The 24,692-nt window shown below is 43.4% G+C and overlaps 1 protein-coding gene across 1 annotated transcript in view; it reads right to left on the reverse strand.

The window, feature by feature from the left end:
* Nucleotides 1-9,732, reverse strand: part of si:ch211-159i8.4 (matrix-remodeling-associated protein 5) — a 77,213-nt gene extending 67,481 nt beyond the window's left edge. Inside the window, exons 1-3 of the mRNA XM_067996735.1 lie at nt 9,681-9,732; nt 3,673-3,737; nt 2,571-2,648 (exon numbers count right to left, since the gene is read on the reverse strand). Coding sequence (XP_067852836.1) covers nt 2,571-2,648; nt 3,673-3,737; nt 9,681-9,732 — 195 coding nt within the window. The remainder of the gene's footprint in view (nt 1-2,570; nt 2,649-3,672; nt 3,738-9,680) is intronic.
* Nucleotides 9,733-24,692: the final 14,960 nt, after the last annotated feature.

Here is a 24,692-nt window from a genome sequence, read left to right on the forward strand (position 1 = left end):
ATTGTGGAAAGGTATCACAGCCAAGCCTGATCCTGTTCTTGCCCCATGTCCACACAAGTGCAGCTTCCAGCAGGAGTCATTGTTTAGTAATTAGGAGCAAAAACTTTGCTACTTTCCCCCTCATTAGCCCAAAGACTCTGAGGCAAATTGTAGCAACGCTACTATCATACCAGCTGAGATCAGCCAGCTTTCTTTTATTCTTATAGAATGAAAACGAAAACAATTTTTTTTGTATATTAATTTACAGCAATCGAAATAATGTATTAATAAATCAATAAATACAAAAGAAAGGATGTATTTAGTGACATCTGGGGTATCAATAGAGGTTTCTGCTGTGGACAATATGTTGTCAATAGCAATTTCTGCAGGCAACGTAGAGGTAACCACAGATGTCAGCTCAGATCTTGCACAATACACAATGCTACCAATCCCCATATCTCCAAAACACTAACCCAATCCTAACTCCTAACCCTCACTCTAACACCCTAACCCACACCCAAATCCCCCTAGATCTTTCTTAAAAATCCCATAAACTATGGAGACCTCAGTGTGAAAAACCTATCACCTAAGATGTACTGGAAAGTTTCTGTGTGCTACGTGCAGTCCTGTGCTGGATCTTATTGCTTGGTTTATAGATTTCCTTTTCAGGCTTTCTCTGCTAAGAAATGGAACTTCTATAATGAGATGATGAGGAAGACAGGCCTATCCACTTTCAGAATTCCTCCAATAATTTTCCCAATGTTTGCTTTCTGTTGGGTGTTTGACCCAGGAAAAGGTAAAGAAAGAGGTCACCACAAGGTTAAAGAAGCAAGAAGACAAACTTCTTTTGCAAGAGTTCCTGACATTCTAGAATAGACTTAATAGGCAACAATAGGTGGAGTCATACACTTCAAAGCAATCTTGGCAGAAAGCTCTGGTTTCGATATAATAAGGTATTATCCAGTCTGTTTTGGGTCAGACATGGACTGTGATCCAGGCTAGTTTGGGCCAGGTGTAAGGGCCAGACGGAGGGTGTGAGCCAAGTTTTTGTATTCACCAGCATATTGATAGCTTGTCAATATGCTGAATCAACCCAATGCAGCTCTATGCCAGCGCACCCTTTTATTGTGCACGCTGAATGCTGGCATGTGCAGAGTTTCAGGAATCTTTCATTCTTTCTCTTATTGAAGTGAAAATATCCCTTGTTCATGAGGCAGGAAACTGAGAGACAGGTTTAAAACTAGGATCAGTCTGTTGAATAGGATCAAAGCCTGTTTGCCAAAGATGGGGTATTATTTACTATAACTGTCACATCTTTGATCATTCTCCAGTACATGGGAATGACTGTCATCTCTATTGTGAATTACTGGAGAGTAACATCTGAATAAATATTGGGTATCCTGAATCCTGAGACAAGCTAGACTACAGGTTGCTCCAATTATCCAGGTTTTAGGAGACTCTTTGCAGTACAGATCTCAGTTAATTTATGTTTTTTGTAAGTTTTTCCTTTCATTATTGTATGGATATTATTTGGCCACTTAATATCTGAAGTTGGATGGTCTCACTGCTCTTTGCTGAGTGTTCCTCATCTGATAGCCTATGTAAATCTAGCAAAGCAGATTATTTCATCTTTGGGGTCTTCTTTCAGTCATGCAAACTACTTTACCGATCAACTTGGTTCATTTGGTAGCAATCTTGCCTCTGGGTCAAAAGGTTATGGCAACGAGCCTCATGAGTATCTGAGCTCATAATTTATGCTGATGCTCCAGTGCAACTTTAAGGGAGTACAGTATTGTCAGAGGTGCTATCCTTCAGATGAGACATTAAACCTGTTTGCTTGCTCAATGGACATTAAAGTGATATCAGGAAGATTAGTAGGGTTGGTATTCTGGAAGGATGAAATCAAATGGGCTGAAAGGCCTTCTTCATCCAAACCTATTTTGTGATAATGTTGAGCAGCTGCTTTACTTGGAAGATTAAATTGTAATTGTAGTGTTAGTGTACAAAATCAACAAGCCTCCGGTAATGGATATCTGGAACTGATTCCTAGCTCAAACAGTTAATGCTGTGTCATTTGACACCTTTAAAAAAAGCTGGATAGATAACTGCTTAAGAATATGGAACTATAGAAGCTATAGCACAGAAGGAGGCCAATCGTCCACCATTTCTGTGCCGCTTCTTTGCTGGCAGAATCTAAAATTAATCCCAATGCCCTCCTCTCTCTCCATGGTCTGGCATTTTCCTCTACTTCAAATATCTATCCAATTTTTCCTTAGACGACGCAATGGTCTCAGCCTCAACTATTCCCTGTGGCAAGGCATTCCATGCTTCAATGATTATCAGTGTAAAGGAATTTCTCCTAACCTCTCTCCTCACTTTCTTAGTGAAAATGATTGAAAGTTATTGGGGTAAATACAGATGATCGAATGCTGTGTGGAACACGATGATTCCCGAGTAACTGCGACTGAGTAACTGAGTAAGGCGGCCATGCCTTCAGCTGCCTAAGGCCCTAAGCTTTGGAATTCCCTCCCTAAACTTCTCCGTTTCTCTACCTCTCCATCTCCTCCTTTAAGTTGCTCCTTAAAACCTACCTCTTTGACCAAACTTTTGGTCACCTGTCCTAAAACCTCTTTCTGTAACTTGGTGTCAAATTTTGTCTGATCGCACTCCTGTGAAGCACCATAGGATGTTTTTACTATCTTAAAGGCGCTATATAAATATCAGTTGTTATTGTTGTTGTTGATGGACATGTCACATCAAGAAATCTCTATTAAATTTCATCTGCCAATCCTCTGACCACTTATATATTCTATCCAATTTACTCTGTAATTTCTGAGCTTTGCCCTCTAATTTCATTGTCCCTCCTAGTTTGGTATCATCTGCAAATTTTACCACTTTGCACTAAGTAACTGAATCCAAGTCATTTATGTAAATTGGAAAGAGTAATGATCCCAACCACGAGCTCTGGAGCACCCCACTGAGTACTTCCCCTCCCCTTAACATAAATCCTCTAATGTGTACTTGTTTTCTACTCATCAGTCAATTTCTTATCCATTCCCAGGATTGCCCTGAATTCCCACAGCTTAGAATTTAACTAAAAGCCTTTTATGTGGAACTTTTCAAATGCCTTTTGGAAATTTAGGTACACCATATTTTGGGGCTTCCCACAGTCCACTTGGATATATAAATATATTTTAGATCTGGGCATGGGGAGCATGTTATCAAGATGTGCTGATGAGGCAGTAAGGGATTGGCAAAAGTGGAGGAATGAATCATTCAGAATATTTTATGTTCGTCTTTTAGGATTTTCACCTCTTTTCTGACTGACTACCCGTTTCCTGTTTTAGTCCTGAAAGAATTTTTTTTTACTGTTGTGTTTATCCTCATGTGCTATGTTTTTTTTAATCCATTTTTGCCATTTGATCACACCTTTAACATGTTTCTGTGTTTTCTTATATTCACCCCATTAAATCCCCTTTCTCCCTGCAGGATTTGTTCTTTGTTTCACTTTTGATTTGTTTGTTAATCCATTTAAGATCATGTCTATTTACTCCAATCAGTGCATTGAACACCGGTATAAAGCAAGCATTCCTTTGCTAGAATCAATTAATCCTAGTGGAAGTAAGGAGTGGTATTCAACGGGGAAGAATAAAAAGGCTCACATACAGGCCATTTAGACGCTGTATGTCGTACTTTTTCCTGCTTGCAGATCTGGACTTTAGACACTATCCCTACGTCATTTTGCAGAGTTGCAAAACCTGGGCACAGAGGACATACAATTGAGCTCAAGGAACACCTTGGGATTTTTGGTTTCTTTTGCTTTTGTTTCTTCCTCAGAGTATATAGTGTTTTTGAGTTGCTACCTTTTAGAATAGGGGACAGGAGCTGGAGGGTTTATAATGGGGTTCACTATGGTGGGGTACTTCTCTTACCATATTGATGGAGAGGAGGCAATGCAGGATTAAATGGTGGAGTGGCACATAAGACTCATCGGAGGAGGCTCCAACCTATCCAGTGGTAGGCCCGGCCCCTTCAAATTTACAGACTTAATGCTCATTACATTGACATGAGTGAAGAGCTGTGCTACTGCAGAATTAATTTAAAACAACAAGCCCTGGATGAATTGGGCCACAAATCACTAAAAGTAGTGATGCAGGTTAATAAGGCCATAAAAAGGCAAACCAAGCACTGGGGTTCATTTCTAGAGGGATAGAATTGAAAAGTAGAAAAGTTGTGTTAAACTTGTATAGAACCTTGGTTAGACCACACTTTGGAGTACTGTGAACAGTTTTGCCCTCCATATTATAAAAAAGATATAGCGGTACGGGAGAAGGTGCAAAAAAGATTTACTAGGATGATACAGAGCTGAGAGGTTATACCTATTAGGAAAGATTGAGCAGGCTGGGGCTCTTTTGTCTAGAAAAGAGAAGACTAGGGGGTGACCTGATAGAGGTCTTTAAGATTATGAAAGGGTTTGATAGGGTAGACGTAAAGCAGATGTTTCCACTTGCGGGGGAGACCAGAACTAAGGGCCATAAATATAACATAGTCATTAATAAATCCAATAGGGAATTCAGGAGAAACTTCTTTACACAGAGAGTGGTTAGAATGTGGAACTCATTACCACAAGGAGTAGTTGAGGTGACTAGCATAGATGTATTTAAGGGGAAGCTAGATAAACATATGAGGGAGAAAGGAATAGAAGGATATGCTGATAGGGTTAGATGAAGTAGGGAGGGAGGAAGCATGTGTGGAGCATAAACACCGGCATGGACCTGTTTCTGAGCTGTACATTCTATGTAATTCTATGTAAATTCTATCTTGCATGTATATCTAACTAGTTGCCTAATCAATATGTAAGATACTGATTGCTAATGGAACATTCATAAAAACTCATACTATTTAATTACAAATTTTAGACCAGTTAAATCCTTCTGGTGAGGAAAATCTTAATGATGAGGATAATTTAAATCATGAAAGTGGTAGCCCGAACATTTGAGTGGCATCCAATGAATACAAATGTGTAGGATTACTTGGGGCCAGGCAACCAGAACTGCCCACCACTAATTCATTGGGAGTGTTAGTAACGCAATTTGGTTTAAAACTATGACCTACTTTGATGCCTATGTTTCTTAAAAATCAATATAGTTCCATTATATTTAATGCAGGTTTGCAATCTGCATCTGTCGCTCCTCCTGGAAATAAATGTCAGTCCTAATATTTTCGTAATGCTGATGCCAGTAACACACCATGGCAACAGTGTGTGTGCGTGTGTGACTCCTGACTTGATGCGCCATAGCAACAATTCATGCAGGGCTCTGTTTTGGGCGCATAGTAATGCATCATTACAACAATCTGTGTCACTTAGGTTTCTTATAACCTACTGAAGCACCATAGCATCAGTTTAGATGCAACTAGGAGCTACTTGGAGCATAGCAGCATGTCATTGACAGCAAAACTGTGGCCCGAGTTATTTGGAACTCACCAATGCAATGATTAAAATCTTTAAAAGAGCCTAAAGTGTTTTGATTTTGCAAAAGAAAAAACATTTGTGGCATAAGGAGGATATGTACACCTCTACATCCAGAGATGGTGACCTAATTGAGATTTGAATACTTAACATTTCTGATATACACTCTATGGTCAGATATTTTGCCATTCTCTTTTTGTGTGAATCCTTCTGTTCTTTCCTCTTTATCATCCTTTGATACAAAAGGTCAAGCACAACATCCTCTGGCAAACACACAGCCAAGCAAGATGAGAGTCTGAGTCAGATTCTTCACTGTGACTTTGAGTTCAAATACCAGGGAATATAAATTAAAAATTAGTAAGTTAGATGTAAGAAGGGGAGACAGGTTGAACTTTTCATAATTAGTGGTAATATAGTTATCATCAAGTTACTGGGAAAGGCCACTGAAGCTGGCAGTATAAATGTGTTCAAGAGACAACTAGATATATTTCCAGAGAGAGGAGATTAAGAGATTATGGTGAGGAGGTGACTCGATGGGGTTGAGATCAATCGAAAGGGGGCAGGGTCTTTTTAAAGTCATTTCCTGTACCTAAAAAAATCTTAGGACCAATTTTCCTCTCCCCACCCATTACCATGGTTCAGGTGCCTCCTGGCTTTGCACTGGGAACTGGGGGTGGAAACAGAAAGGCCTATAGCTGCACTTCTGGAAGAAAAAGGGGAACTTACTTGATGCCATTCTCCTCTTCAGGTTGTTTCCGGGCCCTCCTCAGTCTGGGGGTCTGATGTGAGTCCTGACACAAGCCCCCCTGCCAGTTTTTCTGGGGTGCTCTTGCATTTGGGCACTCCATAGTCAGACATAGAGGAAATGGAGGCGGGAGGGCCAGGAATATCCTCTCCTGCATCATTTTCATAGGAACATTGGGCCTCTGTCTATTACCAGTTTAGGCTTAGTTATAGTTATTTAGAAAACTCCCATAAATTCCAGGGCAGAGGTGGAGACCTGACAATGAATGTCCGCCCCCTTTTCCTTTCCTCAACACAGGGGTGCTGCAATGAGGAAAATTGGCCCTCTTACGATCTCATGATTGTCTCAAACTCAGTTCATGTGTGATCCTTATGGTTGGGAGGGAGAGGAGACTTTCAGTTCATCAGTCAAGGATGAATTCAAATCCAGATCCCAGAACAGATACGACAGTAGTCTGATGACTGGAGGGTCCCAGCAGTTTACAGTTTAGAAGAAATCCAGCATATGTCCTGCCTGTCTACTCTGTGCATTAATGCAATCTGCTGCAGGTGTGGTATTTCTCTTCTCATAAATTAGCTTATTCAGTTTGTGCATAAAGAGCTGAGTAGAGAGTGCTTCTAGGTCACCCAGCTGGAGGCTGGCGGACAGCCAACTTCCTCCCTCGGTGTGTTATATTTACATTCCTTATCTAATCTTACTGTCGACTCCAGTTTCTGATTAAAGGAGTTAGACAGCATCTGTTGGGCGCTTTCTCTGACACATCACTCAGGTGTACACATGTTACCCTAACTATCTGGTAGCAGGCCGTACAAAAGGCCCCAGGGAGATTAATCTTTCAGTCTGTGGCAGCTCTATAGAAACTCTACTATTTGTGTTTATTGTTGAATTCCATTTTTGGTGAAAATTCATCTCTCCTGACAGAACTCCACACAACTTGTTCCCAGGCTTTTCTACTCAGTGGGTGTGGGAGGCAGATCCTGGCCATCTTGCCCTCTGTGTCAACACACCACGGGCTTGAAGGTCCGTGATACTCCTCTGCTGCCATAATTATGGTGAAGCAGGAATCACACCCCACCAGTGACAATGGAAGCCCGACCCTGCTGAGGTCAGCCTATTTGAATAAAGCAGATGGGTGCTCGCTTCAGTATTGGCACATCTTGGGCATCTGCTGGGCGAGGCAGCAAAATGCAACGCTTGCCATCCACTTGAGTGTAAATGTAGTAGGACCATCAGAATCAATCGTTAGAACACATTTGGAATTGGCCCCCTTTATAAGAGGGCTGGTCATTCATCTAAATTGTTGTGCCTTACTTCCATGTATTTAAGCTAAAGGTCCAGGATAGGACAGAGTATAAAAGGCCTCACTTTCTCCATTAATATAAGGTTTTACCACAGCCTGCCTATCGAAGAACATAGGAACATAGGAAAAGGTGTAGGCCAATTAGCCCCTCAAGCCTGTTCTGCCATTCAGTGAGATCATGGCTGATCTGTGTCCTAACTCCATATACCCGCCTTAACCTCATTTCCCTTAATACCTTTGGTTAACAAAAATCTATCAATCTCAGATTTAAAATTAACAATTGAGCTAGCATCAACTGCCGTTTGCAGAAGAGATTTCCAAACTTCTACCACCCTTTGCGTGTAGAAGTGTTTCCTAACTTCACTCCTGGCTCTAATTTTCAGGTTATGTCCCCTAGTCCTAGACTCCCCAACCAGTGGAAATAGTTTCTCTCTATCTACCTTATCAATTCCCATTAATATCTTGAAAACTTTGATCAAATCACCCCTTAATCTTCTAAATTCCAGGGAATACAACCCTAGTCTGCATTTCCTCCAAGGCCAATATATCCTTCCTAAGGTGTGGTGCCCAGAACTGAACGCAGTACTCCAGGTGTGGTCTAACCAGGGCTTTGTATAACTGTAGCATGACTTCTACCCTCTTGTATTCTAGTCCTCTAGATATAAAGGCCAGCATTCCATTAGCCTTTTTGATTATTTTTTGTACCTGTCCATGACATTTTAATGATCTATGTACATGGACCCCTAAGACTCTTTGGACATCTACTGTTTTAGCATTTCACCATTTAGAAAGTACTCTGATCTATCCTTTTTAGGTCCAAAGTGGATGACTTCACTTGAAATCCATTTGCCACAGTTTTGCCCATTCACTTAATCAATTAATATCTCTATGTAATTTTATACTTCCGTCTACACTGCTTACAATACTTCCTATCTTTGTGTCATTGGCAAACTTGGATATGTGGCTCTCTATCCAGTCATCTAAGTCATTAATAAATATAGTGAATAGTTGAGGCCCCAACACAGATCCCTGTGGGACACCATTAGTTGAGTACCTGCCCATTATCCTTACTCTCTGTTTCCTGCCTTTCAGTCAATTTCCTAACCAGATCAATAATTTGCCCTCAATTCCATGAGCTTCAACTTTAGCTAATAGTCTTATGAGGGACTTTATCGAATGCCTTCTGGAAGTCCATATAAACAACATCTATATTCATTCCCCTGTTCACTACTTTAGTCACCGCTTCAAAAAATCTAATCAGGTTCGTAAGACATGACTTACCCTTTACAAATCCATGCTGGCTCTCTGTGATCAGCTGAAAATTGTCAAGGTGTTCAGTCACTTCATTATAGATTCTAGTAATTTCCCAACAACAGATGTTAGGCTAACTGGCCTATAATTTCCTGGTTTCCCTCTATTAAATAGAGCAATTTTCTAATCTAAAGGAACGGTTCCTGAATTGAGAGAACTTTGGAAGATTATAGTTAGGGCTTCTGCAATGCTCTCACCTACTTCCTCTAAAACTCTGGGATGGAAACTATCTGGCCCTGGGGATTTGTTACTCTTTAATGCCATTATTTTATTCATTACTGTTAATTTGCTTACGTTAACTAATGTGAGTCCTTGTCCCTGATTCAAAATTAGTGTCCTTGGGGTATCCGGCATGCTATCCTCTTCCTCTATTGTAAATACTGACGCAAAGTAATTATTTAACATGTCCGCTATTTCCCTATTTTCATTTACAATATCACCATTATCAGTTTGTAAGGGGCCCACATTGCTCTTGACCAACCTATTTTCCTAATATAATTGTAAAAAATGTTTGTGTTGATTTTGATATCCCTTGAAAGTTTCTTTTCATACTCTCTTTTGTAGCTCTTACTATCTGTTTTGTCACCCTTTGCTGTTCTTTGTATCTCTCCCAGTTGTGAGGATCTGTGTTTTTTTTTTGCATATTTGTATGCTTTTTCTTTTAGTTTTACGTTGTTCCTTACCCCTTTTGTCATCCATGGCTGTTTTTTTTGGCAAGTGGAGCTCTTGCCCCTTAGGGGTATAAACTGGTTTTGTATCATGTTAAATTATTCTTTTGAACACCTCCCACTGATCTTCTGCCGTTTTACACATTAACAGATTTGCCCAGTTTACCATGGACAGTCTCCATCTCATCTCATTGAAGTCGGCCTTACCTCTTCCATAGGATTCTTCGCTATGTCCTGCTTCATTTACTGGACCTCCCATTTTTTACCTGAACAGCTTATGTTGGTAATCCCCAGGCTCTCATAATCTTTCTAGGAATTCCACGCATCTCCAGCTTAAGTTAGGAATACAAATCTTCTTTCCAAAACATGGGTATTTTGTATGAGCACAGGAACCAGCACTACTGTGCTTTGACATTGTCGTGCTGCCTTCAACTAATAAAATCCTTCAATTTCTTTTCAAAATTGCCATTCACTAACAAGCAACAGCCACAAAACTGAACAATTAAATCACTCAAATAATTTCTTCACACTTTGTTAGTTTGCTAATTTCCTACTTCACCCAGATGCAGCTAGAAATAACAATCACAACATAACAATCACATAAAAAATATACAATTCAGGAAATAAATCACTAATTGATTATTTCATGTTAGAAATGCCTGCAAGAACTTCCCCCCATAAAGACAGGCCCTTCTATCTGGAGCCTGAGATTTGAGTTGAAATATCACCAGGTTTGGGTGATGGAAATGCCCAATAACTGTTGACAAATTCTATATGTGTGAGTGCAAAGCACCATGGGAGTCCTAGTATACTCACTGCTGCTGTGGAACTTTAATACCCAGAGTGCATCATGCCAACCCAAATCACATGACAACCAGGAGTTCTCGTTGCAGCAGAGAAAACCACACCTGAAATCCCAGGCTACTCGTGAGCAATGCCACGAGATCTATTTGTTTTATATTGATAAAATGGTGCAAACAGGTTATATGTTTTACGGAACTGGTCCTGCCACTCACCAGCCTCAGCCACAAGGACATCTGCATTCCCTGCCTCAGCCCAGGAATGCCTGTGCCCCTGGCCTTAGTCCCAGGAATGCCTGCGCCCCTAGCCTTGGCTTCAGGAGCACTTGCATTCCCAACCTCATCTCCAAGAATGCCTGCACTCCTGGCTTTGGTCCCATAAATGGCCAATCTCCTGGCCTCAGCACCAGGAAATGCCTCTGCTCATCTCAGGCCCCAGACTTTGCCACTCCCAGCTGCCAAATAACAGGAAAGTGATTCTGTTCCATCCCTACTTGAACTTGGATCCTGTGTTCTGATTCATCTGCACTTTGCCAGACTGCTCTGCTTTCTATTCCCATTTTGCTTTATTACCTGACTTGTTTACTCTCGGCCATGTCGTGGACCACCCATAAGTAACAGCATGGAAATATACCAGTATAATATAGTAATATACTATATGTGATTGGGTATATTCAGGCTTTTATTCAGAACCTCTTTTAAAACTTGAATAATGGAACAGTCCTCCCAGAATGCTCTTTTTTTCTCAACCAGACACACATAAATAAGAGAAATACAGCAGCTCAAATCATTTGGAATATGATACACAAGGGCAAAATTTCAAAGTGCAAATGCTGAACTAACAATGAACAATCTGTTGACTATAGTAATGTGGATAATTTCTTTCTTCAAATTGATCTCTGATGAAGAACAGAAGTTGATGCTTTACCTTGATTTAATGTTCTTATTTTACAAAGCAAATTTCAGTTACACAATAATGGTTTCTTTGAGGGTTTCAGTGCTGTCAGTTTTCAGTTTTTTTGCATAATTGGAAAGAAAGGAGGGGGCAGGACTTATAAACAGCAAGTATTGGTATGTTTTGTGAAAATTGTTGGCACAGATTGTTTCCGGAAAGTAATACTGGTACATTCTGGGAGTTTTGCCCAGTGTGTGCCTTGTCAGTCTTAGGGGTGTCACCATTGACCAGAAACTTAACTGGACCAGCCATATAAATACCGTGGCTACAAGAGCAGGTTAGAGGCTGGGTATTCTGTGGCGAGTGACTCACCTCCTGACTCCCCAAAGCCTTTCCACCATCTACAAGGCACAAGTCAGGATTGTGATGGAATACGCTCCACTTGCCTGGATGAGTGCAGCTCCAACAACACTCAAGAAGCTCGACACCATCCAGGACAAAGCAGCCCGCTTGATTGGCACCCCATCCACCACCCTAACCATTCATTCCCTTCACCACCGGCGCACAGTGGCTGCTGTGTGTACCATCCACAGGATGCACTGCAACAACTCGCCAAGGCTTCTTCGACAGCACCTCCCAAACCCGCGACCTCTACCACTTAGAAGGACAAGAGCAGCAGGTACGTGGGAACAACACCACCTGCACGTTCCCCTCTAAGTCACACACCATCCTGACTTGGAAATTTATTGCCGTTCCTTCATCGTCGCTGGGTCAAAATCTTGGAACCCCCTTCCTAACAGCACTGTGGGAGAACCTTCACCACATGGACTGCAGCGGTTCAAGAAGGCGGCTCACCACCACCTTCTCAAGGGCAATTAGGGATGGGCAATAAATGCCGGCCTTGCCAGCGATGCCCACATCCCATGAACGAATAAAAAAAAAAGTCTGCTACCTTTTTGAAACTTTTCATTCTAGGGTTGCCAATTCTGGTTGGACATGATCCTGGAGGTTTCATCACATGACCTCTTGCTTCCAACTGCCCTGCCCCTACACTTCCGCCATTGGTCACCCGACATGTCCATTCTCAAGGTGCGCCACCTTCCTACACCAATTGGAAAGTGAATGGACTCTTCATTACCCAATTGGATAATTCTTCACTGTCAGTCAACAGCCTTTTTTCCTAAGTCCAATATTTTTGGCTGTGAGCAACGCCTTGGGAGACCAGCTAATCTATAATAACACATTTTGTGTCATAATACATTATGTGTTTCATGGCAAAATTCTTCTGTCATTATATAAGTGTATCCTCTAATTTACTGTGAGCGATACCATGAGAGAATAATTAGTAATAATATAAAGTTGTCGGATTGATGGGGTTGATGATGCTTCTCATTCAACCTCACGGCAGCTATTAGCTCATGAGAAAAAGACTAGAAGGAACTTGCAAATGACTGCTGACAAAATTTTCCTATATGTGAGAAAGTGTCAGGTGATGCAGAATGCACATGAAGCCCCGGGGAGTTGGCGCTTCTCTGTGCACTAGAAACATTGCAACAAGCCCAGGCACTTTACAGAATTAGAGCTCACTTCTTTGAAATGTTGTCAATTCAGATCCAGTCTGTTCTTTCTTTGATAATGTAGCTACTGTAGAATTACTGCAGATATTATGCTGGTCAATGCACAGCTATCTGGAAACATTGTCAAACTATCTAGTGCCAGAGGCGAAGATCTGAAGTAGATCTTCCAGTCAATAATAAATGTTCCACATTTTGGTAACAAAGGGATTGCTACATTAAAACCAAAGTGCTTTTTCTACTTTTTCCATCAAATTTCATCCTCTTGAAGGTGTTGACTGGCCGCTTGGGACACAGTTTGAGGAGTGCCAAGTGCCCTCCATTTCCTCATCTAAGTGGCCATCCTTCATGTGGGAGCCTGGTCAGTGAGTGTTGCCATGCTATTTGACTACAGTGGTGTCACATTCAAACCCAAACCAGTCTTCGCTCATGCTTCCAGTGGGAGTCACTGGATAGAAATCTGGAGTGGGATCCCTGGTTGATTTTCCCATTCCTATCCCAGGATCCCAATGGAAGCACCTTATTGCCACCTTGCCTAAGATCAGCTAACTCAGCATAGATCATCCTGAGATACATCTAGTCGATTTGGCTCAACAACTCATTGCCTTATCCAGCTGAGCCCTCAGAGGACCAATTCCCAGTATTACTTACAATGTGATAACATCAGACCCTCCACTTTTGAATCCAGTCCAGACAGACCCTCCATAGCTGCAGTGAAAGGACATTGGATTCTCAATTAGGAGATTCAAGCTCTGCTGATAACCTATGTGTGGTCTTTGACCCCAGCCGATTGGATTCAAAAATAAGAGACTTGATTTTGAATCCCAGTTTATTGGCTGCCAAGTAGCTATAAGACCAACACACTGGCTTCTTGCTCGGCAATTTGAATTTAAACCCATTCAGACCAGTAGCTACAATACTGGTGCATTGACCTCCACACTGAAACATCCCAGTTTGAATCCCTGTCTAGAGATAGCTCAATAGTCACAGTGCTGGAGAGTTGGACTTTCAACAGGAGGACTCAAGTTTGATATCAGTAACTCAGTAGCTGTAACACTACAGCAATGGGCACCCAAGCAGAGATTTGAGTTCTGATTCTAAATTTGATTTAGAGCACCAAATTCTTAATAAGGATACATAAACTTGATTCATAGTCTACAGGCAGCCTACTAATAATGTTATTAGCATTTATATATGGATTTATGGTCCTAACTCCTGCACTCCTGGGGAAACCATGCTCAAAGGAAGTATGAATTGGAGAATCAGGTTGTATCCCTAACTGCAGCTTATGCTTCTACCCTGTCGTACTTTATCGTGTTTGTTTCAAAATGTCACAAAGCACTTCACACAATGAAGTATTTTAACACAGCAGCCATTGCGCAGTGTCCCACAAAAAACAATGACATGAATGACCATGAGTCTGTTTTGTGGTGGTCTTGAGGGAGGAATGTTGTCCAGGCCACTCAGAGAGTTCTCTACTTTTCTTCAAATAGTGCCATGGGACCTGAACAGGCAGGTGGTTTAACATCTTATCTGAAGGGCAGCACCACCAACAAATCAGCACTGAGCTGGAATGTCAGCCTAGATTATGCACTCATGTTCTCGTATGGGGTTTGAATCCACACTTTGCTGACTCAGAGATAAGTGTGCTGTCAAATAAATCAGTTCACACAGAAGCCTGACAATTACAAACTTACTCTTGATTCTACTGGACTTTTGATCTTAAGAGTTAGGATTAAAATCCTTGTTTTGGATTGCAGTGACATATGGACTTCTCTTAAAGGTGAGATTTGCCGATCTCTCATAGGTTGTCAGTAATGAGTGGGTATGGGCGGGGGGAGGGGGGGTTGGGTAACAGTGAGAATAAACTTGAACAGTTGCTCCTACCATATAGTAACTAAATGTTCAGAACTGTCCATTTAGAAGTTAGATTTCACCATCACAGCACTCAGCAATTATAATGGCAACTCTTCACTGCCACGAACTGAGCAGCTTGCCATTAGGAATTCCTCAGCCCAGGCACTGATCCCGTGGCAAGGATTAGACAGCTAACATGTACTGTGGTATTTAGGTATTATTTAACAATGGACTGAATGTGCTGAGCATTGAAAAATACAAGTACTGCAATTGGGAAATGTTATATGAGTGGATGAGGATTATACATTTTAAGTGTTACTGTACCCGGAGCAGGAATTCTGCATAATGGAAATGAATAGGAGCTGAAAATCCACTGGTGCTGCATGCAATGTAATTGGGTTGAGTGTAATTCTTTACTTGGGGTTTGAGTAATATTTGTTGTGAGGCATTACTTGTCATAGAATCATAGAAAATTTACGGCACAGAAGGAGGCCATTCGGCCCATCGTGTCCGCGCCGGCTGAGACGACTTTAATTCTTTTTATTTAGGAACAAAGGTGATGGGTGTGTTTGAGGCCGCTCCCTGGGATCCCCTCTCCCACTCCCAGGCCTGACCTGCCAGCTGGCTCAGCGTAGGAGCCAGCCGATTTTTCACCTTCCACCTCCCAGGGGTTTTCTTCTTTGAACGGCCTTCAGTGGTCCCTTTAAGGATCGTTGGTTGGGCCACTCAACATCCAGTATAGCTAAGCAGAGCATGTATGATGCAGGCTGATTAGTGGTTGAACATATTCTGCACATTCTGATTTTGGATGGTCAGGGCCTGCAGATTTTGAGCCTCTGGTATTGACCATCACTGGCAAGTGGGTGTGGATTCTGCCGTTTAGCAGCGGTGGTGGGGCATCGGTAGTACTGAGATGGCTCTGGGTTTTTTCAGAACTAAATTTGGGGGTTCTGGAGTTTAGCAGCATGGGGGTGAGATTCTATGGTTTGGCAGCATTGTGGAGGAGGAACTTGTGGTTGGCAGAGTGTGAGTTTTGGCTTACCGCTGACTTCTTTCAGACTGTTCAGGGGCCTTCAACAGGTGTTGTTTTGGGGCCATTGTGAAGGCAGAGGAGGACACTACTAAGCCCTCTCCCTCCAACCAGCAAAGTAGGAAGCTTGCCACCTCCACCCAAAGGAGGCCATCCCTCTCCTGCCATTCATAACTGATGGTATGGACACTCATGCAAAACTTATTTTTGCCCATGTTGAATTTTTAAAACTAGTATTGCAGAAATCGCTCGCAAAAATAACGGAGAGCTCAACAGCGCTCACCATTGTTGGTGGTGAAATCGAGGAAATAGTTTAGGCGTTCGCACATGCGCAGTGAAACGTGGAAATCCAGAACTTGCTCCTACTGGTTCGTCGGTGGCATGACAGCTTCGAATTAAAGGTATATTGCACACAGCAATCAGAGAAATCATTGAAAAAGTGAAATCTTCCTTAGCTGCCTAGCTGCAAAAGTAAATAATTACATCACAAAACAGGTACACTTAAAAAGACAGGTCTAAACTAAGCAATTAAAAATTAACTTTTAAAAATATGGAGTCTCACTACTCCTTATTTTAATAGTTTTTTGGTCATTAAAATTTTTTTTAAAAAAATTTAAAAATTACATTTTTTTTTACTTTTCCCTTCTGTCTCTTTTATTTCATTCAATCATTTCTTACCCTCTCTTTTTTTGCTGTCTATAACTGTTTTTACATTGATTTTACTGTTGTACTTTTCACTTCCTGGTTTAACAATTACAGCCTGCAGAGTCAGTGAACGCAGCGTGTCAAAAATGCTGCAGTCTGATTGGTCAAGGGGAGAGCTTGATCCTCTCACCTCTCCCAGGTTCCTAGCTTCGCTTGAACTGATGCTGGGCTCTTCTCCGCTTCCTATTAGAGGAAGTGGCCGACAAAAAGACTGCGGTCAGTTAGTGGGTTAGTATAAATCTTTGGAGCAGCAAGCACTGTTGGTTTGCCACTCTGAACAATTTCTGCCCCGTTGTGTAGCTGGAGTCAATATGTAATGGGTTAAATGAATATTGCCCAATGTAATTCTCAAAGGGGAATCATATCAATTCAACATGCCAGTGACAGCATTCTTTACAAATTGATAAACTGAAAAAAAATAGGAAGCTCCAGGTTTCAACTTAACCAGAATCATTCCATTCATTGTAAGCCCTTTGGAGAGAGTTCTTTCATTCACTATTGATGAATGACTTTTGGTTTATTTAAATTATGAGAGGTATATATCATCTGGTCACATATCAAATGGCAGGCTCTCATCCCAGGGGCAGTGAAGTGACTTTGATTGACATCTGTTCCTGAGTCCTTTGAAAAGAGGGCAAGACTTTGATTGGCTAGAGCCTCCTGTGATTGGCAGATCAATGGGCACAGACTTAATCTCGCGGTCTTAAAGTAGCAGTTCTCGGAGAGGGAACACATACAGAGAGGCACATTTAAATTTCACAGCCAGCAGCCAAAAAGCTGTCTCTATATTAAGACATTTAAAGTAAAGTATTTTCCAGTCTAGCCAGGAAGAGATAAGCTAGTCGGTAGTCTTCTGTTCAGAGAGAAAGTGAGCTGCATATTTATTGCTTTCATATGCCAATGAGTACAAGGAAATACACATATTCCCACTGTGTTAAACTGTCCTTTCATGTATCTCATGTAAATGAAACCTTTGGTGGTTTGAAGCCTGTGTCTTGATTTGTTGGGAGTACTTATCCAGTTTGCCATCCGTAAAGAGAGGAGAATTAATGTAGCAGCATGTGGTACATTGCGATACCAGGCATACAGGGCAAGGATAATCCAGGATCATGCTCTCATTTATCTAGATTTTGGTGCACTTCAAATCATAAGGGACGTTAAGTTAGGTGTGACCAAAGATGTTGGATTCGAGAAAATATCCAGCATAAAACCCCAAAAGCTGTGACAGGACCTTGGGCTCCAGACGTTAAACGAAGGCCCAGTCTGCCCTCTCAGGTGGACATAAAAGATCCTGTGGCACTATTCAAAGAAGAGCAGGGGAGTCCTCCCCTGGGCAACATCTATCCTTCAACCAACAACACTAAAAAACAGATTTACTGGTTATTTATCTCACTGCTGTTTGTGGGACCTTCTGTGCGCAAATTGGCTGCCATTTTACCTACATTACAACAGTGACTACAGCTCAAAAGTACTTCATTGGCTGTAAAGTGCTTTGGGACGTCATGAGATCATGAAAGGCGCTATAGAAATGAAAGTTATTTATTTCTATCCATTTAATCTCATGGGGGTCGATTTTAGGATGGCCGAGCAGGTGCACTGGGGCGGGGGGGCTCGTAAAATCGGGGAATCCCGGAACGGGTCTGGAGCCCGGCTCCAACCCGCTCACTTCTGGGTTCCCCAGTGACGTGTTCGGGTGCGCGCGCAGCTCCCGCATGCGGGTCTCCCACTGGCAATTAAAGCCAGCGGGATGATAATTTAAATACTTACTTACCATTTGAGGTACTTGACAGACCTCATTGACAGGAGATTTTGGCAGGAGTGCAATTTTCATGGATCCTCAGCATGTTTCCTGTGCTGTGGGAAACACTCCCTGTTGAAGCAGACATGTTTCAGTCAGCAGCCAGTGGGAGATGCAAAGGATTTTTTGACAGTTGGGGGGAATATCTCATTTATTGCAGCAGGGCACTCTGTCACTTCAGACAAAGTTTTGGCTGCAACACCTTGGTCTTTCCACTCAAAATTATTAATTTATACCGTAAACTCTGCTGTGCAAACACATTTGCCTACTTTACGGACCCCCTCAAACTCACACCATCAGGTTGGGGGGGCGCCATAGCTGCATTCATCACTTCATCCGAGGACGAGCAACATCACCAGCCTAGCCAGGCATGCCGTTCACCTCTGCCACGTGGAGCTCTACAACACAGTGCTGCGCCACAGGCACCTGCACAAAATACACATACACCCACTGTAGGGTGACCTAATGGGTGGCATCAAGTGTAGGTGTACATGGAGAACCTCATGAAAGGGATTTATTACACAAGCCAGTCAAGAATGGCCAAGACGTGGCAGTAGTGATGACAATATAATATTTAATGTGAGTTGAACCAAAATCAAATATAAATAAAAAACACCCTTGTGCATCCCCTTTGTGCTCACGAAACCTTTGCCTTACGCTTCCTACTACTCATACCCCTGTGGCTGCAGCAGAGGTAATGGTAGGTTGGGTGAGGGTGACAGTGAAATAGATGCATCAGAGGGTGAGTATGAGATAGAGCCATGAGATTGTATGAGGATTGGGTTGAGTGGTAGTGGTGGGATGAGTACTGGGGAGGTGAGTAAGTGCAAGTAAGTTGAGGATGAGGTCTGAGTGGGTGTGAGGAGTGATGTGATAGAGTAATGTTGGCAGTGCAGAATGAGTGGGGGGTGGGGGGTGATATGGAAGATGGAATGTAGGAGAATGAGTAAGTGTACTCACTTTGGCTGACTTACTTAGGTCATTGAAGCGCTTCCTGCACTGGATTCAGGTGTGGGAGATGTTGCTGCTGCTGGTGACCTCCTCTGCCACCTCGAGCCAGGCCTTCTTGGTGGCAGAGGCAGGCCACTTCCTCCCATCCGCCGGGTAGAAGATCTCCCTCCTCCTCCTCACCCCATCCAGTAAGACCTGGAGTGAGGCATCATTAAAACTGGGGGCAGCCTTTCCCCTGTGCTGCTCCATGGTGCTGTGTGGTTCTTTGCTGCAAGAGCAGCCATTGGAGGACTGCCCCTTAAAAAGGGCTCTTCCAGCTGACAGCCTGTGATGCGTGTGCGCAGTCCGCCCACTGCGCAGGTTTCCAACGGGAAACCTGGAAGCCATGTTAAATGGCTTCAATTTACTTGTGATCGCGTGGGGAGCGAACGGATTTGACTGGGCGGGTTACCCATGCGCCCAGTCGCCCCACCCCCGCCCCCCCACTGCCAACCCGCCTCCCTGGTAATATCGGGCCCATGATCTAAGCATCTCCAAGTTCCTCAAAAGTAATTTAAGTCAAACTCCAGAATAGTTCTGCATCGTTACATCCTCCATTATACATCGCAGACCAGCTCTCTTCCTTGTCATGGCAGCTCAGGAACCATCATGTTCCATACATTATTCTATTTGCTCTGGCTTGGAAACCCTGCAGCTAGTACAATGGCAAATAACAGTTACCTCTCAGATCCTGCATTGGGTTAACTGTAAATAACCTCCTGGATTTCAGATCTATATGGTACAACTGAAAATAAATCCAGTCTCTCAAGCTCTGTAGGTGACATAACTGTTAATAACCCTTCGCTTCTCAGTCCCTGATCTGTTGACTCTCTGATGCTGTGTGGGGTTTAATCGTAAATAGATCCCTCCATCTTGCATGTGGTATAACTGCAAGTAAACCCTGCCATTCAGACCCTGTAGATGGTATAGCTCTAAATAACCTCCTGACTTTCCCACCCTACATGTGGAACATAACTGTAAATAACCCGCAGTCTCTCAGATGCTGTGTGGAATACACGCTGGTTATGGTATAACTGTATCTAACCTGGTGTCTCTCATTCCTGCATGGGCTTTGTCCATAAGTAAAGCCTTCCTCCCAGACCATGCTCTATGGTATGACTGCAAAAAGGAAGATGGTAGTGTTTGTTGGAGGCCAATCATCTCAGCCCCAGGACATTGTTGCAGGAGTTCCTCAGGGCAGTGTCCTAGGCCCAACCATCTTCAGCTGCTTCATCAATGACCTTCCCTCCATCATAAGGTCAGAAATGGGGAGGGTCGCTGATGATTGCACAGTGTTCAGTTCCATTCGCAACCCCTCAGATAATGAAGCAGTCCGTGCCCGCATGCAGCAAGACCTGGACAACATTCAGGCTTGGGCTGATAAGTGGCAAGTAACATTCGCGCCAGACAAGAGAGAATCGAACCACCTCCCCTTGACATTCAACGGCATTACCATCGCCGAATCCCCCACCATCAACATCCTGGGGGTCACCATTGACCAGAAACTTAACTGGACCAGCCATATAAATACTGTGGATACAAGAGCAGGTCAGAGGCTGGGTATTCTGCGGCGAGTGACTCACCTCCTGACTCCCCAAAGCCTTTCCACCATCTACAAGGCATAAGTCAGGAGTGTGATGGAATAGTCTCCACTTGCCTGGATGAGTGCAGCTCCAACAACACTCAAGAAGCTGGACACCATCCAGGACAAAGCAGCCCACTTGATTGGCACCCCATCTACCACCCTAAACATTCACTCCCTTCACCACCAGCGCACCGTGGCTGCAGTGTGTACCATCCACAGGATGCACTGCAGCAACTCGCCAAGGCTTCTTCGACAACACCTCCCAAACCCGCGACCTCTACCACCTAGAAGGACAAGAGCAGCAGGCACATGGGAACAACACCACCTGCACGTTCCCCTCCAAGTCACACACCATCCTGACTTGGAAATATATCGCCGTTCCTTCATCGTCGCTGGGTCAAAATCCTGGAACTCCCTTCCTAACAGCATTGTGGGAGATCCTTCAACACACGGACTGCAGCAGTTCAAGAAGTCGGCTCACCACCACCTTCTCAAGGGCAATTAGGGATGAGCAACAAATGCCGGCCTCGCCAGTGACGTCCACATAACCATGAATGAATAAAAAAAAATAATCACCCATTTCTCACACCCTGCATATGGGGGAATAACAGTAAGTATCCCCCTCCCTCTCAGACTCTGCACGTGGTACAACTACGAATATCTCCCTGCATTTCAGATTCTGCATGTGATATAACTGTTAATAACCCACTGCCTCTCATACCCTGTGCGTGGTATAATTGTCGATATACTCCCCTTCCTCTCACTCAGATCCTGCATGTTTGTGTGTGTCCCCCAGTCTGGCTGTTTGTGCAGGTAAAAGAAACAAAAATAACATGAATCTAGACAATCGCTCCATGTTCCAATAATCTGGTCACCATATAAAAGGTAATCCTGCACCATTCACCAAATGACACGTTGGGAACGCTGGTTCCCAGAGCAAACAACAGAAGCGTCTGTGAAAACACATTAAGACTTTAAAAAAAAATTCTCATTAGAAATTCATTACTGCACTGCAACAAAAAAATTTACTTTAACGTGATGGGGAACACAGATGTTAATAAGAAATCGGAGAGTGTTTTACGCTAAACAGAGTTTTATCTTACAGTTTAAAAAACTTAGACTACTTCTTACAGCCTGCAGGTAAAATACAAATTACTCTGAAACAGTGCCAGAATGAAAAGTATAGCAACAGCTGCGTATCGAAGTTTATTTCACCCCTCGCCCTAATCCCATCCCTTCTATAGGCCCCACATGTTTATATATCTGTCAATCTAGAGTTACCACAAATGTCATGTAAGCTGTGCGCACCATTCCCCTCCCCCTGAATACCTTTCAGAAAATTGCTGGGTGGGGTTATACGAAAAGGACCGTCTCTTCTGACTGCTGTAAAGAAAGAAAGACTTGCATTTACATAGCGCCTTTCACGACCTCAGGGCGCCCCAAAGAGCTTTGCAGCCAATGTAGTACTTATTGAAATGTAGTCACTGTTGTAACGTAGGGAAACACAGGAGCCAATTTGTGCACAACAAGCTCCCACAAACAGCAATGAAATAAATGACCAGATAGTCTGTTTTTAGTGATGTTGGTTGAGGGCAGGTGTAGTCACGGCATATCCCGAGGGATTTAGATGCCCAAATCTTGATCCAGTATTCCCATTAAAGACTTTAATGAGATCAATTTTGATTTGGCTTGTTACAAACACACACAGTTAAATTACAGCCCACTGAACCAATTGGACTCAGAAGGGAAAACTGTGAAATCATAAATACAGCCATCTGTGGAAAGCTTGGGAACATTCCAATGAAATATGTAACCCGCAAGGCATTAACAAGCTATAGATTAGAAGAATGCTGACAGGCACCTTAGGTTCACCCTGTTCTGCAGGTATGATAAAATATATAATAATAAAGAAATTGCTTTATCAAACTGTGGCACTGCCTGGCGGAGGAGAACGGACCTTTCTTTCACCATCTGCAACGAGGCTCTTTTTTGCCAATTTTGCCTGTTCCTTTCCTAAAATCCTCATCCTTATTCTTGTTTTCAAATCCCTCCATGGCCTCGCCCCACCCTATCTCTGTAACCTCCTACAGCCCCACCAACCCTCCGAGATCTCTACACTCATCCAATTCTAGCCTCTTGTGCATCTCCCTGATTTTAATCACTCCACCATTGGCGGTTGTGCCTTAAGCTGCCTAGGCCCTAAACTCTGGAATTCCCTCCTAAATCTCTCCTCCTTAAAACCTACCTCTTTAACCAAGCTTTTGGTCTCCTTATGTGGTTCAGTGTCAAATGTTGTTTGATAATCACTCCTGCAAAGCACCTTGGGACATTTTACTACATTAAAGGTGCTATATAAATGCAAATTGTTGTAAAGGCACTAATTCCTACTGGAGTTGGTTCAATGCACACCAGGCACTTATCCTTATTAGGGATTATAATATCCCTTTCCCTTCACTCCCACTATGTGAAAGTGGGGTTTGAACCCATAATCTTCTGACTCAGAGGCAAGGGTGCTACCATTGAGCCAAGGCTGCCACCTACAATGGGTGGGTTAGAATCCATGGGCATGAGAGAGGAGAGCGGGGTGGGGGATTTTTGAGTACGAAGCCCGGAAGGGAAGTAGGCAGATTGCAACCTAAATGAGGCCAATCAATGCCTCTTCTGGGTTTCGTGCCCGGCAGCCAGCGTGATTGACAGGCTGACTGCCTGTTGGCAGAGAGGAGTTGCACATCCGAGAGGTGGGAGGGGGGGAGAAAGAGAGAGAGAGACCTCATCGGCCGTTGGGAGAGAGATCGGAAAGGGGGTGTGGGGAGAGAGACTTCAGAGATCGGGAGGGGGTCCAGGTGACATTGGAGATTGGAGGGGGAAGGGGAGACATCGGAGATGGGGGGAGACATCGGAGATTGGAGGGGGGGAGTCCAGGCGACATCGGAGATTGGAGGTGGGAGGGGGCTCCAGGCGACATCAGAGATTGGAGTGGGGGTGGGGGGGTCCAGGCAGCATTGGTTTTATGGTATGTTTGTTAACATTTAATTATATTTAATTTATTTAGTGTATTTTTCATTGATCTGGCCCTTCCCACCTGCTTTCACCAGGTGTGAATCGGAAGCGAGGGGAAAGCTGCCCAGGTAAGGTTAAAATCAATTTAAGTGTCCAATACACAAAATATAAAGGGCGCTAAATTGGGCCATGTAGCGCCCATTGTAACCCTGAACGCTGGAAGCATGTAAAGTAGGGAGAAAATGGCTGCAATCAGTGTGCAACGCTGATTTAAAGTGATACACACAATTTTGGACCTTAACGCTCAACTCAACTCACAGTCTTATCCCCGACCATCTAAATGTTTCTAACAGTGCCTGAAGGAACCCCTCACCAGCGCTATTTAAAGGGCCATGCAGGTGTTGCAGGTTACTTGCTGGATTATTGCTTCTGGCTGTTGGAGGAGTAGGAAGTGTTTTTTGAAGCTCCCTATTCTTATTCAGAGTTTCTACACTACTTTTGAGAGTGCTTTGGCAGGTATTGCCTTACGGGTCGGGAAACTACAACCCTGGCGGAACAACATTCCTGGCATCCATGGGCGGTCTGCTAGGGCTCCCATTGGGCATTGAGCATGACTGGGAGCATGCAGAGAGGCCATGCCTAGCGGGTCAAACTGCGAGGAGATTGAGGACGAGGAGGCGCAGGGCACTGAGCAGGAGGCCCTACCCAATGAGGGCCTTCAGGGATCAATTCTCTTACCTCAATCGATGCCTGAGGTTCACCAAGGAAGCCGTCACCGAGATCTGTCAACTGGTGCGGCCACAACTGCAGCCTCAGAGCAGGGCGAGGACAGCATTGCCTGTGGCTGTGAAGGTCACCATGGCACTGAATTTCTACGGCTGAGGAGCATTTCAGGCCTCTGCTGGCGACATGTGCAACATCTAACAGTATGCAGTGTACTGCTGCATAAGGGATGTCACAGACGCACTGTACCACATGAGGAACA

The sequence above is a fragment of the Heptranchias perlo genome, chromosome 15 (assembly GCF_035084215.1).
Source record: "Heptranchias perlo isolate sHepPer1 chromosome 15, sHepPer1.hap1, whole genome shotgun sequence".
Taxonomy (NCBI): Eukaryota; Metazoa; Chordata; class Chondrichthyes; order Hexanchiformes; family Hexanchidae; genus Heptranchias; species Heptranchias perlo.